This window comes from Manacus vitellinus, unplaced genomic scaffold (assembly GCF_001715985.3).
Source record: "Manacus vitellinus isolate BGI_N305 unplaced genomic scaffold, ASM171598v3 scaffold_8_pilon, whole genome shotgun sequence".
In the NCBI taxonomy this organism is placed as follows: Eukaryota; Metazoa; Chordata; class Aves; order Passeriformes; family Pipridae; genus Manacus; species Manacus vitellinus.
The window spans coordinates 18,439,962-18,456,436 of record NW_021940864.1 but is presented as its reverse complement, the minus strand read 5'-3'; the positions used below and the strand labels follow the sequence as shown (position 1 = coordinate 18,456,436).

The 16,475-nt window shown below is 45.6% G+C and overlaps 1 protein-coding gene across 1 annotated transcript in view; it reads right to left on the bottom strand.

The window, feature by feature from the left end:
- The window catches only part of MDGA1 (MAM domain containing glycosylphosphatidylinositol anchor 1), a 137,604-nt gene that overhangs the window by 11,975 nt on the left and 109,154 nt on the right, over positions 1-16,475 (bottom strand). Inside the window, exons 14-15 of the mRNA XM_029965106.1 lie at positions 10,294-10,446; positions 8,941-9,075 (exon numbers count right to left, since the gene is read on the bottom strand). Of these exons, the coding sequence (XP_029820966.1) occupies positions 8,941-9,075; positions 10,294-10,446 (288 nt within the window). The remainder of the gene's footprint in view (positions 1-8,940; positions 9,076-10,293; positions 10,447-16,475) is intronic.

The window sequence follows — 16,475 nt, the reverse complement described above, 5'->3', positions numbered from 1 at the left end:
GTTCAGGCCTAGGAAGTGATTTGCTGCACAAAGGCTCTTTGTTAGAGTAGGCTGTGTTCCCCGCTTTGAATCAGTATGCATTATAGCAAGACACTCCTTTCCCATTTCATGCCTGCTTGTACTTTCATCAAAAAACTTCAAGGGGACTAGCTGAGACAGTGAGACTCTCAACCTGGATTTGCAAACTCCTTCAGTTCAAGTGTTGGGGTGCCTATCATCCCTGTAGATCTCTCTTTGGGAGAGGAAGTCACCCCTAGAAGTGGTGGTGATGACTGATACTTGTTGAGCACTTTTTTTGTTTTCTGGGAATCATTTCCATACATTTTACAAAATCATGTCTTCTTGAAGCTCAAGTGCAGATTGGGATTGGTTGCATAAGTAATGCATGATGCTTTTGCACTCTGGCCCCATAACCTTTATCCTGTCAGAACACCTATGGGGGGTATCCAGATGTGCAGCTGGAATGACCAATAGTGGAACAGTTAACAGTCCACGAAGAGAACAGAATAGTAACAAGGGAGTGCTAAAGAAGTAGCTGGATATGCACTGAGTGCTCCTGTTTCCTCTTAAGTGTCTGTTAAGTTTGTATTTAGCAGTTTCAGGGTTGGAATAATTGATGCAGCACCTGATGTCTCAGGAGACAGTCAAGTCGCAGTATATCCTTGCAGCCCCTCAACTTTGCACAAGGTTGCTGCTGTGAGACAAGTCTGAATGGAAGGAGTCTTTGCTTAAAGCCTGGAGGAAGGATGGGGAGATCATAGCAACTTCCAACCAGAGGAATAACAATGACTCATATCAGGTGACCAGGAGCAAAGATGATATGTAGGGATTCAGGGCATCTGCAAATGAATTGGTGCCAGTGTCTGTGCCTCTGACAACCTTCCCAACAAATTCTGTAGCAAGAATGTGACCAGACATTCAACTGGCAAGACAGAAGAAGAAGACTTTTGATGAAGACAGCATTTCAGTGGCTATCTGCACTGGGAACTCAATTCAGTGATGCACTCTTTGTGAGGAGCAAGAAAAAGTGGAGATCAGTGAACCCATATTCAACATACTAAGCAGAATGCCTGCAAACAACATGAAAACACAATATTTGCAGAATAAAAATGACATGTAGCCAATCCACATGTGAATACTTTCCCTTCTCTCCATGTTTTTTTCAGCTTTACGTGCCCTGCTCTTTGGCTTATGATAATTCAGTCCTACACGCCATATCAAACATACTGTTGATGCTCTTTGTAAGTAAACATCCAATGAAGGTATAGACACATAGTATTTACTGGGCTCCAGCAAAAGCAACTGAAGGAGTTTTCTGCCCTTGGTTATGCAGGAAGTTTGATTAGACAATGTATTGGTCCCATTGGGTCTTAATTAACTTTAAATCTATGCCTCTAATCCAAAGTTCACTGAAGTCTTTAGAAAAACAGTGACTTTAATGGTTTTTGGTTCAGAGCCACTCTATTGAACCTACAGAAGTTGAATGACACTTCACAAATATGTAGTTATCTTGCCAGATATTTATAATCCTTGCTCATGGTCATGGTATTTGACTAACTTCCCAAAAAACCAAGCAGATACTACTAGAAGAGACCACAATCTATCCAAAGGGTCCATACCATAGCCTACAGGAAGCTGCTGGATCTCTGAACAAAACATTAGTCAAATACATATTTATTAAAGGAGGAATGAGTAAAGCCATGAACCCATTTGAATAAGTGGAAAACGAATGAGTATTAAAAAAATTGAGTACATTTTTCATTTCAAACTCTTCACTTAACTCTAACTGCAACTTGTTTTCAAGAGCCTAGAGGGACATGAATCATATTCATTAGGAAAATCAGCTTCCCCTCAATCAATCCAGTGATGTAATCTCTACTGTGTAGAGTTATTGCTCTGGAGATAATGGTATGGACTTCAAGAACAATACTTCAAGAACAATACTTCATCCAATAGAATGCAGCTACCTCGAGGGCACCACCTGCACAACTGTGCAGTAGCAGGGTGCTGTGTTCATAATCGAAGTTTGGGTAGAAATGACAAAGCTACGATGTTGAATCTTACAAAAACAACATTTCTGTGGTTCAAACTGCTTTTCAATTGACATAACTGGTACTGGTACTGGTAACTGTGTGACCTGACAGCTCTGACTCCTGTTAGAAATGAGATGCAGCTACATGGTACCCACTGGCATGTGATCATCTACCACAGCCTTTGAGACACACACCTTTGCACTAGTTGCATTATCTGAGCTGAAGAAGTAAAGAAGCAGTTCACTTTGGCAAGCCTTTCAGATCTATGATTCCCTCTCAGCAGGAAGGCATCAGTGGTGACAACACCAGTGTAAGTGGCTGCCCACAACTCAATTACCTCTGTGAAACAGCTAATGGCTTGTGGCAAGTGATCTGATCAGGTCTCATTGTTTCCAGTGACTCAGAACCCAAATCTCTCTTCATCAGTCCCAAGCACTGTTGCTGATGCTATCTTAGAACAGAGTGGAGTAGGAGAGAAAGAGAAAAAAACAAAAGGGAAGAGAAGGGAAAGTGAAGTTGGAAAGGACCTACAACCATCAACTAGCCCAACTGCCTGGCCACTTTGAACACCTCTCGAGGAAGCCTTTTCCAGTGTCTGACCACCGTCTCAGTAAAGAAATTTGCTCTTTCCCTGATGCAGTTCTGAACCATTCCCATGTGTCCTGTCACTGGATACCAGGGATCAGCACCTTCCACCCACTTTCCCTCAAGAAGCTGTAGAGAGCAATGAGTACTTTACAATTTCATTGGAAGCTTCCCATCTTGATTATACATAGGCTAGACTTAGCTGGAGTGGTCAGATAAGGTCTGTCAACATTGGAACAACCACACCTTTAAGTCTTCATAAGTTTCATAGATGCTGGACACATGCCAGCAAATAAGCCACCTGCCTGATTTCTGGGAGAGGAACTGGTCAAAGTAAGACCATGACACTTCTAGTGCAGAAAGGAGGCTCAAAGTACAAAAACTGCAAGCCAAGAGCAGGGTCTTCAAACTTGGCATTCAATCAGGCCCAGCTCTTGAAGACTAAGACTTGCCAGTTTCACTACAAAAAGCAGCTGAACAGTCCCATCTTAGGAGGTACCCCAGGGCAAGGAGGGGTTTTTGCCTTCTCCCCTCTCTGAGGCCAACCATCATAAAACTGCGTGCAGTGACTACCGCTATTAAATACATAGTTTTAAAAGGGTCTATCAAGAGGAGGTATCCACATGCCTCTGAGCAACCTTCATCCTGTGACCTGACCATGAAGATGTCTTTTGCTGCAGGGTCTGTAAGAGCATCCAGCAGGGAGCAGGAGGAAGTGCACACTGTAAGCTGGTTACCAGTTAGGAGACATGAGAAAAAGGTGGTAGGGGACTGTGGTGGGAGCAGTCCATATTCAGCTTGCCTCTGACCAGGACACCCAGGTCTCTTTCCATGGCACTGCTTTCCAGCATCTCATTCCCCGGTCTGTCCATACATCCAGGGTTGCCCCATCCCAGGTGCAGAATCCGGCACTTCCCCTTGTCGAACTTCATACGGTTGGTGATTGCCCAGTCCTCTAATTTGTCGAGGTCTCTCTGCAGGGCCTCCCTGCCTTCGAGGGAGTCAACAGCTCCTCCAGTTTTGTGTCATCTGCAAACTTACTTAGTGTCCCTTCCAGTCCCATGTCCAAGTAATTTATGAAGATGTTGAAGAGCATAGGGCATAAGACCGAGCCCTGCAGAACCCCACTAGTGACAGGTCTCCAGCTGATGTTCCCCCATTCTCTATTACCCTCGGTGCTCAACCAGTGAGCCAATTGCTAACCCACTACATGGTGTGTTTATCCAGCTGTGTGATGGGCATTTTGTCCAGAAGGATCCTGTGAGAGACAGTATCAAAAGCTTTACTGAAATCCAAAAAGATCCAAAAATGAACTGGCTTCCCTTTATCACCTAGGTGAGTTATGTTGTTATGAAAGGAAATCAGTTTTGATAAGCAAGTCTTTCCTCTCAGGAAGCTGTGCTGGCTGCGACCAGTGACAGCGTTGTCTTTCAGGTGTTTTTAAATACTTCCCTGAACAATCTTCTCCATTAGTTTTTACCAGGCACTGAAGTGAGACTGACAGGTCTGTAGTTTCCAGGGTCCTCCTTCCTGCCCTTCTTGAAAATCGGGACAACATTTGCTAGCTTCCAGTCAGCTGGGATCTCTCTGGAATCCCAAGACCATTCAAAAGTCATCAAGAGAGGTTGTGTGATGACATCAGGCAGCTCTTTGAGGATTCTGGGATGAATCCCATCAGGCCCTATAGATTTGTAGGGATCCAGCTGGAGCAGCAGATTCTACACAATTTCAGGGTCGACTGGGAGTTGATCATTTTCGCAGTCATGGTCCAACAGCTCAGGGCACCAAGACCCCCTTGGCCCGTCAGCTGCATTGAAGACAGAGACAAAGAACACCTCTGCCTTGTCTCTGTCCCTGTTTGTGAGGTGACCATCCTCATCCTGTAACAGGCTGATGGTATTTCTATCCTGCCTATTGCCATTAATGTATTTGAAAAATCTCTTTTTTATTGTCCCCCCATTTCTCATCAGCTTCAACTCCTGTTGAGCTTTGGCCGCACAAATTTTCTTCGTACAGCTGTAAGCAACGTCTCTGAATTCTTCCCATGTCACTTGACCTTGCTTCCTCTGGGCATACACCTTCCTTCTTTGCCTTATTTCCAAGAGAAGATTCCTTTTCAGTCAAGCCGACCTTCTGCCTTGTCTGCTTGACTTCTGACATTTGGGCATTGCCTGCTCCTGTGCCCTTAGGAGGTGATGTTGGAAAAGTGACCATCACTGCTGGACCCCAGCACCTGCAAAAATGTTTTCCCAGATGACCTTACTTACTAATTCCCTGAGAAGCCTGAAGTCTGCTCTCCTCACATCCAGACTTTAGGTTTTGCTGGCACTTCTCCTGTCAACAGAGATCTTAAATTCAGTCTTTTTCTGGTCACTGTGGCAGACAGCCACTAATCTCCACTTTGCTCACAAGATTCACTCTGTTGATAAGCAGCAGATCAAAGAGGGCAGTTTTCCAAGTTGGCTTCTTTAGGACCTGTTCCATAAAATTGTCATCCAGATATTTTAGGAATCTTCTGGTCTGGGCTGTACCAGCTGTGTGGTGCTCCCAGTTAATTTCTGGCAAATTGATGTCCCCCATAAGAACAAGGGCAGTTGATCTGGAAGTGTCTCTTAGTTCCTCAAAGAATAATTCGTTGTCATCATCGTTCTGGCTGGGAGATCTATAGCAGACCCCCACAATGACACCCACATTATTTGTTTGCCCCTTGATTCTTATCCAGAGGCTCTCAATTGTGCCATTGCCAACTGTGAGCTCCATACGTTCTAATCCTTCTATTACACACAGTGCCATCCCTGCACCTCTTCTGCTCTGTCTATCCCTCCTGAAGAGCCTGTAACAACAATCCAACAGGGCAATCCTGTCACAGGACTTATCTCACCAGGTTTCAGTTATGCCAGTGATGTCAAAATGCTGGGACCAGACCAAAGCTTCGAACTCCTCTTGTTTGGCAGCCCCTGGAAAGGGAGGAAGAGGAGTCTGATGGCTGAAGCAAGGACTTGAGGATTTGCTTCCAGCTGTGATGCTGACTCTCCCACCCAACCTGACAAAAAGGTTTTTTGAACTTGGCAGACGGTTGCTGCCTGCCATGGCTAGTTTCCTCCCCTGAGGAAAGCAAGCAATTCCTCATTTGATGCATCTGCACCAGGTACAATGTTCTTGAATGTCTGAGACTTCTTTCCTTCCCCTCCCTCTGATTTTTGTGTTTAGGCAGGCAGGATCATAGGGCAATGTGAATGCTTGCTCCAGAGGGGGCCAGAGGAAGAAAAACCGATGACCAAATAACTTCAGAAGAACGGGAATTGCCTTCAGGGGGCTCCCCTTCATCCTGCGTTCTCATCAGCTGAGAGATATTCAACATCGTCCTGCTCTGCTAGTCGCTGAATATTTTATGCCATGGCTACAACCAGTCCATTTGTATTCTGTTTCTCTCTTTCGTCATATCTATTATAAACGAGTAGTGTCTGGGAACTCTCCCAGGGAAGATTTGCCTGGATGGCTATGGATATTTTATAGTCAAATTGTGAGAGTAAACTAGCTTTCAAGTTCTGTAGAGGGGGGAAAAAAGGTAATAAAAGGGTTATTAAAAAAATAAATAAATGTCGGGATTTTATATGGCTTCTGTCCGTAGTGACAGAGCTTTGGTTTGCTCCAAAATGGAGCTAGGGTTGCTAGGAAAAGCTTGGGCTGGGAGATACCCTCTTGCAGGCACTGTCTGCCAAGAGAAACAATCTGATACGCTCTTGCTAAGTGCTACGGTTGGCTCAGCAGGGCTGGCACCTGGCTCAGTAGGACTGTGCTGGCACTAGGTGAGCCAGGGGTTGGGGCCATGACTGGAGGCATCAGGGATAGCCAGATATGTGGGAAGCAAGGCATGGCTCAGGATTGTAGCAACCCCATCTTTACCTTCATAATGTTGGATATGTGATACGGGTAGGAGGGCAGGGTCTGTCTCCTCATTTGACAGAGGGTCTACTGAGTCCTACACTCTCCTCTAACCCATGGCTAAAGAAGAAACGCTGAATAAACTTGCTTTACCCTAAAAACTCTGAAAGGACTTCAGCCACTAGGGGTATCAAGCCTGGTACCATCCAAAAAATGTACAGCTTTCTGGAAGGGTTTCACAACTTCCATACAAGCAAAACCAGCCAGGGAGTAATCAACATGCATTAGAAATTTAGATCGAGGTGGTGAAACAAGCATGTCCCGAACGTGGGTTTATTTGTGCACGTGCAGAGATGAGGAGAGCTATACCAGAGTGTTGCCAGTGTGGCAGTAAGGAAGAAGATCAAGTAGCGTAAGAGTTAGTAATTATCACAGTGGGAATTATGAAAACCAGACAAGTTCCGATTACTAGGCATTCTGATTTTTCCTGTGGAGGTCTCAGTTTCACCCTGCTGCCACAATATGTAGAAGAGAAGCCAAAATGGTTACAGAATATTGTGACCGGCACTGAAAGAAACTCCAGTGTTGAGCAGATACAAGATACCGAGTTTCAATCTGCAAGAGATACATAGTGGGTTTGCTAGACCGAGTCATGTATTGCACATATTCACGTATTCTGGGACAAGAGAAAAAGAACATTTTCTCATTTAGTTCTCTTTCATTCTCTGACTCTATCTAGTCAGTCTAATTTTAAAATAATTTATTCCCTCTCAGCTCAGCAGCACCCATACTGGAAATAATCATTTGACATTAGAGTCTATCCACCTTGCACAAATTTATCAGCCCCTTTGTGCAACAAAAGCAAAATGGAGAGCAGGCAGGGGCCACAACATTAGGTATGAAGAGAAAAATCAACAGATGTAAAAGGCATCTGAAGCTGAGAAACAGAAAATGGTACTTAGTGGCTTTCTTAGATTTTGGGAGTTACTGTAGCTTTTGCTCTGGGTAATTTGGTGGTGGAGCAAATGAGTAAAGAGTTAAAATGCTAAAAGCAAAAAACCCATAATGAATTGATTCCCTGGTATGTCCAGTTCATCCCATTTCCAGACAGACTGCCCAATGAGAGCTGTAAAACAGAGCTCTTGTCCAAAAGCAAGCAAAAGTTGATGGTTTTTACTTTACCTGTGAATGAACTTGGGATATGACACACAGTAGTATTTTCAAAGCAAAGAAAGCAAAAGAGGCCTCCTCTCCCTACATCTTTCCTTGCCAGTCTCCCACCAGTCTGGTCCAGTCTTCACTGAAATTACAAAAAATGAGACCCCTCTCCAAGCCTCCAGGACATGCAGGAATTAGGCAGCAGAGCTGACTTACCATGAGGGCTAGCTGCAGGAACATGCGAGTTTGCCAGACATCATTAACAGCTGGACTCGGTCAGCTAAGCGGGACCAGCAAGTTCAGGAAAACCTGGTGTGAGCCAACATTGACAGTGCTCTTCTGTCTGAGCATCCTGCCCCTGCCAGCTTGACTACAGCATGGAGCAGCCTGTCTGCAGGGGAAATAGAGGTGTGTGCAAACACCTTTGACCTAGTCTGACCCCTCAGAAGAAAGACACAGACGGAGACCTGCTCAGTGAACCACAGACCAGCCCCTAGCCCCCAGCACCCATGGTTGTCAGGGTTTCAGCCTTGCCCAGATTTTGTAGTTAAACTTCTCAGTTGTGCCACAAGTGAACAGAAATGTGGTGACCAGACTCAGGAGTGTATTTCCTCCCAGTGACATCTACAGTGCTGAGCAGAGAGCTGTTAATTAACCCCGTTTATTGAAGGGCGGACACATTCCTGCCTGGGCCCTGATTTTTCAGTCAGGCTCCAGTCCAGCAGGTGATTAATAACCCAGTGTGCTGTGGGAAGAGTGCATCTATTATTCAAATTAATGAAATTATAATCAAGAGGTGACAAATTAGCAATTGCTCCTTGACTGGATATGGAAACTCATTAGTGTGCCAGGCATTTCTGGGGTGCTCGCTGCATTCACAGGCTTACAGTTAGAGAAAAGGGAGTTGGGCAGACCAGACAGCCCCTTGGCACAGCTGGGGGAACACACATCTTGCCCACCCTAAAATAGCTACAGCCACTGCAGAGTTCTCTGGTCCCACAAGACCCCTTAACCTCCACCTCTTCTTCATTGGACAGACTGATTGCAAGGTACTGCCCCAAGGACGGGCTGCAACAGTCTCAAAGCCCTGACACTGCTGGGCTGTGTTATGGGACAAGTATTTGAAAGCAACACCCCACCCCGGTGCTGTGAACACTGGAGTAGAACTCCTGCCCTCCTGAATCGCTGGTTGCAGGCACAGGTGGTGGAGTGAGAGGCTGGAGAACTTCCCCAACAGCCTGCTTAAGGCTGGGGTTACCCTTCCCTGGAGGGTACTCACCGATGTGCTTCCCATACATGTGGTAGTAGAAGGAGACACAGTAGTACTTGGCAGTAATGTTGTAGAGGGGGCTGATGAGCCGGGCTTTGTCTCCTGTCACCCGGGGCCGGGACGCCTCAATGAACATGTAGTAGCCTACAGAACAAGAGAGAAAGGTGGGGAAAGGCAGCATGCACTGTTTCTCCCTTCTTGAAAGCAATGGGAAGCCAGTGGCTGGGAAACTACTCCTCCTCTGGGAGACATGGCCTTGCTCTTCCCAACTGCTCTGCATCCAGTGTGATCCTGGCCAGAGACACTTGCAGGATGTCTGCAGTGCCTCTTCTGCCTTTACAGTATTTAGGGGAGAGCGGGAGAGATGGGCATCTGCAGACCGGCGCTGTGAGCGCCTGCAGCAGGTGAATCCCTGAACGTGCACACACACACATCTGTCTGTGTGCAAAATGAGCCTTCCTGCTGCAGCACAAGGACCCCAGAACTGACTCCATGGTGTAAGGAGAAAACCAGAAAGAGAAGGCAGAAAGCATTCCCAACTAATTTCTCCCCCTCAAGCAGAGAGAGAGAGGATTCGGTATATCTGGCCTAAACAATATTGTTGTCTAAAGAGAACAATACTAACGTAGTAGTTAACAGCCCAGGGAGGAACAGATTAGCTATTTAACTTGTTGACATAATTTTCAATGTTCAATCAGGTCGGTGTACTGAAAACTAATGGGAAAAGCCATTTCCTTAGCTGGCCATTGGATATTTCCCATTTTTTTTGGAGTTCAAAGATATGTACTTGCATACAAATTTACTTTCCTCGTTAGAGAAAGGTGGAAATAATATCCAGCTAAAACAAGAGCATGTGCTCCATTCACAGCTAGCATGAGCAATACATAACACCAGTCTCCTCCAGCTATGAGGTGAGGTGACTCCTGTCTCTCATCCTCCTGCTTGGCACTAAGAAGATCTGTTTGCCTCCCTGAGACCTTCTTTGAGGAAAGAGCTGGCTAAAACCAGCAGAGCCATTTCTAGGTGTTAGAGATGTTCTCGTACTTGTTTATCCTTTTTTAACTTCAAAACAAGCATCAAACAGTACAAGGGCATTAGGCAGCAGGCAATTAGCTGGTAACAAGAACTAATGCTCACACTATTCCCTTCAACAAAGTCGTGGGTGTTTTAATTGTGTGTTTAATGCCAATCAGTAACATGCAAATTAACTGCCTGCTCCCTGCACCCTGCGAGGAGGAGAAGTGTGCTGTGTGGAAAGCAGATCAGCCCTCCACCAGCTCCCAGAGCCGCAAGACTCCTGACAAGCAACGGCGTGCATCTCACCCCCCAGCCAAGCCGGAAGAAACCCAGATGTGTGCCTACCCTCCGGCGTACCGCTGATGTCCGTGGGGGGCCCGGTGTTGACGGTGCGCTTGGGGTTCTGGGTGAGGGCATTCTGCCGGGTCCAGTCAAAGTTGTCCATCTTGTCCTGCATGAAGCCGCAGATCTTCTCGTCCTCAAAGCGGCAGGTGTTATCTGTGGGGAAGGAAGGGAAAGGGCTGGTCAGCTGCTGCTTTTCAAACCTCGTCCCCAAGCTGCCTGGGTGCTCGCAGCACTGCTACGTCCCTGTGTTGAGCCAGGGGCAGATGGACAGCCCTCGACCTCAGGAGGAGGCTGAAAAGGAATGTATCACAGAAATCACAGAATGGGTTGAGTTGGAAGTGACCTCAAAGATCATCCAGTTCCAAACCCCCCGCCATGGGCAGGGCTGCCATTCACTACATCAAGTTGCTCAGGGCCCCACCCAATCTTGCCTTGGACACTTCCATAGATGGGGCACCCATAATATCTCTGGGCAGCCTGTTCCAGTGCCTCACCACTCTCTGAGGAAAGAATTAACTCCTAACATCAAATCTAAATCTCCACTCTTTTAGTTTAAAAATATCCCCCATTGTCCTATCACTACCCATGATATATCCATGATTAGTATTATTATGGAAGGGTTAATGCAGTCTGATGGATGTGATGGTCTGACAAAATAGAATAAAGCCAATATAGCTAAAGTGAAAGAGAGATTCTGCTGAGAGATCTGAAGGGGCAAATGTAGAGGAGGGTAAAAAGAGCACTGAAGGCAAACGGGCTACAAGGGCTTTTATATCAGAAAAACTTGATAGTAGAATAATTTCCCCAGGAGAGAGGAAAAAGCGCCAGCAGATGACCCCCCTTTAGGCTATATATTTAACTAAACTATGACACACATGAAAAAAAATCAGCTGTGGAGAAGAGGTCAGCTCAGTGTGACAAATGTGTCATTTGGCTAGAGTACATCCAATTTATATCAGCTAAAAGGCACATTTGATTTTGAGCTTATGCTGGTTCCCCTAACAAAATAAGTCATGTAGGTAAAAGATTTTCATGTAGGATCAGCCACATGTGCAATAGGGCTCGCTTTTATTACTACCACAAGACAGTTACACCCTACAGCAATATTGTAAGACAGGTGAAAAATCTTGTGCATAGACATAAACCAATATGGACTTGCAGAGACTGGAATGAATAGGACATAACAATGCTGAAGATTGTGACTTTTGTGTTAAAAAGGTAGTTCTTGAGTCACAAAAACAAAGGCCAAAGACCAGCTTTACGCTGCTGATGCAATAGGAGAGGGATGGATGAAACAGGCAGAAAAGAAAGAGAAAAGAGGTCCAAGACCCAGAATGAAAACTGCTCTGTGTTTTGAGAGGTCCCTGGGTAAAAACTCGAGCTGGGTGGAGAATGGGATGAGCATGGATCTCAGACGCTGCAAGTGGTCATCCAAACAGATATCAAAAGTCTGTACACCCCTGCCATCCCTGTGGCAGGGATTTGGGTTCCACCTTCTTGCCTGTCTCTTTCCAGCATCCCACCAACGTAGTGAGGAAAGAGGAGGCAGCCTTCTGCTGTGGTCAGCAAAAATGTCTTTGCTAGCATAGGCTAGACACTGTGTGGCAAGCCAAGGGCTTGGTTCACAGACCAGGGCAGCTGGGTTTTCCAAAAATTCAGCAGGAAATGCCTCTCTTTCCAGCTCTGCACAGCCATCAGGAGCTTGGCTGGGCTGGCCACTTAACTGCTGATTAACCCTGGCTAAGTGCTTTCCATTCAATCTGCTCATTTCTAATTAGCATCCAAATCCAAATTAGCCACTGCTCTGCAGTGCCTAGCACAGGGGTGGAATGGCATCTGGAGCTGAAGGAGAAGGGAGGAGTGGGGAGGAGATGATGGGGTAGATGCTGGCGGATGGGCTGAGACAGGGTAACTGCGTGGGATGGGGGGGCCTTTTTCATTCCTCAGCACAGGGAAATGGAAAGAGAAGAGTGGAAAAGTGGCTTCTAAGGATCCTTCTTCAGCTCTCATGGCCGAGAGAAGGGAGTTCATGATTGTACCAGATAGCCAGTGGTCTTCACAGGAGGGGCTGGAGCCCACAAGCTTGCTGATATTACTGGGTTGTGTAATACCCCTGTTTTCTCTCTGCTGGACCAAAGACAAGCATTTCCATGACTTCAGCTCATGGGTTGCCAGCTGCAGTTAGAAGAGACAAGTTTTCTCTTAGAATGGCATTATCCTACACAGCAGAATCACCATGACTCTCCTTTTGCAAAGGGACTGGGATTGTTTGCAGTTCTGACACTGTGATACACATGGACCTTCAGAGAAAGGTGACATCTTTCTCCAGCACAAAATTACCTTAACAGGGAATATCAGGTGTAAAGCAGAGCTGGAAGCTGTAACACAGAGGTCAGCCAGGCAAGTGATTGAGAGGGAACAAACCCACAAATGAGGAGGCACAGACGTCGAAGGAGAGGCAGATTAAGGAGAAAGCACAAGCTCAGGTGGAGATCAGAGAGAGCTGTGCAAGACAAGAGGACTGAAGACAGTATTCTCAGCTTAGCACCATGGTCTGGTTGTACCAGCTGATGGACTACTGTGCCTCATTTGTAAGAAGCCCCACACACCAATGGGATGAGACTGCTCAGAAAAGATGACTTGAAAGCCCAAAGAAAACTCTTTTAATGTCAAAACAGGGTCCTGATTGCATCCGCTGCTCTCACTCAAATGCAGCTAATTCCAGAAGGCAATGCTTCTAGCAGAGCACATAAAATAGAGAACGGTCCTATGCACCATGGATCAACCAATGCTGTTGCGTAACTGACAACATGATCCAGCTTATGTGCAACACCACTTGCTGTGCGGGAGTTTATAACTACAGCACATTACCTCTGCTTAGCTTGGCAGCTCAAGGCACTTTGCAACAACTAATGAACAAGGCTTCTTAACACCTCTATGGCATAGCAATGCTTCTTTCTATATATCTCCTGCCTTACACATGGGGAAATAGATGCCCAAAATGTGCCTATAGATAGGCACATTTAAGGTCACAGCAGACAGTATCTAAGCTGGAAACAGAACCCAAGTGCTCTGACTCCCAGTCCTTTGGTTTAAAACAAGCCACAGGAAGGCAAAGCTCTGTTGTTTCTCCGAGCTAGAAGTGGAGGTGCCATGAATAACTAGGAGATGTTCAATGTGGTTTGGGACACCACCAGCACATCACCTCTGTGTGGTTATCAGCAAAGCTTGCCAGGAGATAACTGGAAGATCCAGCCAAAAGAAAGACGTTTAAATGGCTTGCTGTGTCTCAAGAGGCCACAAAGGTGACCTGACTGATGACCCCAGCTGTGTGAAGTAAATCTTCTTGAAGATTTACTCCATCTGCCAGGGATCCTGGCTCAGTACCATGGTGCAAAGTGGTGCAATTAAGAAGTGGATTTAAACATTGAAGACAGAATTTGTTTTCTGGATTGTTATATATGAGGTGGAGGTGGCAGAGGAGCTGGTTCCTCAAAGGCTGTCTTCACCAAACAGATTTCCTTGGTAAGTTTTGCAGTGGAGGCAGCTCAGTGCAGACATATTTGCACCTGGTTACAGACCTCTCCATGCATTCCCAGGGGAGAGATCCTCTGCTGTGGCTATTAGCATTTCTTGTTGCTTTGCCTTCTTGAGGAATATAATGGAGATTTTCCTTTCAAGTCCTTAGGGGGAAACCATCCCTGGTTCTGAAATGCTGATGCCAGATGAATACAAAAAATAATAATCCTATTCTAGCTGCAGCCTATGGGTGATGGAGTGCACTTGAATAAAATTGCCTGCATCATTTAGCTGTGGTCTGAAGACTGAAACTGGCTTAGTGCATAAAGAAACATGCTCCAAGCCTCGGCTCCGTTGCAGACCTCTTGACTGACCCACAGGCTATCACCTTCTCTTTGGACATCTGTTTCCCCACCTAGAAAATGAAGACAATGAAAACTGTATTGAGACCTCAAAGTATATTGTGAACTAAGCAAAAACATTTAATAGTCTCTTCCATTGTAATCTTCTAGAGCATTAATCACCAGTAATGGAAGAAAGCTTCACAACAACGTAACTGGATAGGTCATGCTGGATTGCTGTCTGGTTTAATATCTCCATCTGCAACAAGGGGATAATATGGTCTACAGAATTCTATTTGCCATTACGATACAAAAAATTGTCACCTTTTTTAACCTTTGCATTACACACATTCCTGAAGGATGGGTACAGATTTGAGTAATCCAACTCTACACAGGAGGCTGGCATCTCATTCCCACATGTTCATACTCGAGCAACAACCTTAAATTCCTCTGGACTGTGAGGCATTATCAGAGACAGGACACACAAGCGCTAGATGGTAAGCAACGAACCACGGTAATCTACAACAACCAGCATTTGGCACAGATCACCACCCACTCTGCTTGTCCATGTCCCAAAACGTTTTAGCACCACACAGCCAGACTGCAGATACATGAGAAACAATGTTGCTGCTCTGGAAGGGCAAGACACACTGGCCAATAGAAAACTAAATCAGCTATCCAATATACTTCTTAATGACCTCATCACCAAGATCCAAAGTTACATCTGGCAGAACCAGGGGAACCAAACCACCCGGTGCTGATGAGCTGGAACAGTTTGTGGGGCAGCACTGCAGCATTTGGGTTAGAAAGCAAAGGTTATATCCAAATGAAATTACAGGGGAGAAGTTAAAAGGACAGAGCAGATTCTCCAGCACCAGAATTTATTCATGACATTAAAATAATCAGTATTCTAAGAGAACTTTAAGATAATTCTTAGGCAGTTTCTTTAAATATAAACTCTGGTTTTTAGAACTAGATCAGCTAAATTTTAAGTCAGCCTTACTGGTAACCTCTAAATATTAGAAATCCTCAATGTCTTTTGTTCACTTCCTCTGCTTTTCTTTTGCTTTTCCTTTAGAGCCCTGTACCTGGCTCTGTAACCATGCCACACGCATGCCTGCCCCAATGTTATTAACATCTTATTAAGCTGAGAGAGAAAATGCATGAAGAAATAATTGTATTAAGTGACTCTCAGAGTTTGTAAATTAATCACCATTGTGCATGCCCTTGGATCAGGCTGCCAGAGGCATTAATCATCTAATCTTTGCTTTTCACTTGAGAGCTCTCAATGTTTGCTCCCAGAATTTGACTGGGCAGCCTAGCATGAACTTTTCCCTAGGGGCGGTGGTAGCAGAGGAACTAGGAAAAGAAGAGGTAGCAGGAGGGATTTCCTGTTACTGGAATGACAATCTGAGAACTCAGCTGTGGTCCAAAGAAAGAGCTAAGAGCCTTTGGGCTCATATTTACTAGCAGCTGGTCTGAAAGGAAGGGTCATATCTGAAATCAAGTGCAGTAGGTCCCATTTTAGGCAGTCAGTCTCAAGATGTGAACTCATGGGCAAGACCCACATGACTGGCCCAGAGGTCCCAGTATCCACCAGAGGCTGGGCAACTTACATCAAGGTGAAATCATAAGTGTTGGGTTTACTGTGTGAAAATACATGCATGGCTGTCATCCTCCACCATAGGCAAATTTAATGCAGTTGTTCTGGACTCAATCAAGCTGCCAAAGCAGCCCCAGGCAGGCACTCTGAAGGTTCATCTTACAAAGACCCCAAGAGATTGGCACAATCAGGACTGAAGTTGCTCTGGCTCTACCAGTGCTTTATATAGTGTAAAAGCAAGTGGCAAAAGGCCAGATTTTGTCACTTCAACCTGCAGGCTGGGATGCTTGCCTCCTCCAGCAAGTACCAAGAGACATACTCTGGACTAGGTCCCAGGCAATATGCTCCATGGTTCCCAATGAGTCTTCTCTGGACAATATTTAAAGAGGATCAGGAAGTGGAGAAAAGTAAGCAAATGGAATATGGAATTAGAGCGACAAATCCCTCTAACCCTGTAAACAGCTCCTACTCTCAGGCAGAGTATGGCTCATCAAACCATCCTCAGAGTGTGAGCTTGCAAGAATTAACACCTCATGGCTGCCTTAACAAGACAATCTCATATCCTGATTTTTGGCTGCCTTCTTCTCACTGCTACCCTGCAGTGCAGCTGTAGCACTTACCTACACATAGACAGAGTAATACATAAAAGGACTGAATATGGAACCACCTGCTCCCCATGGACCATTAGCAAGTAGTCTGCCCTTCTCTGCTCAAGAGCT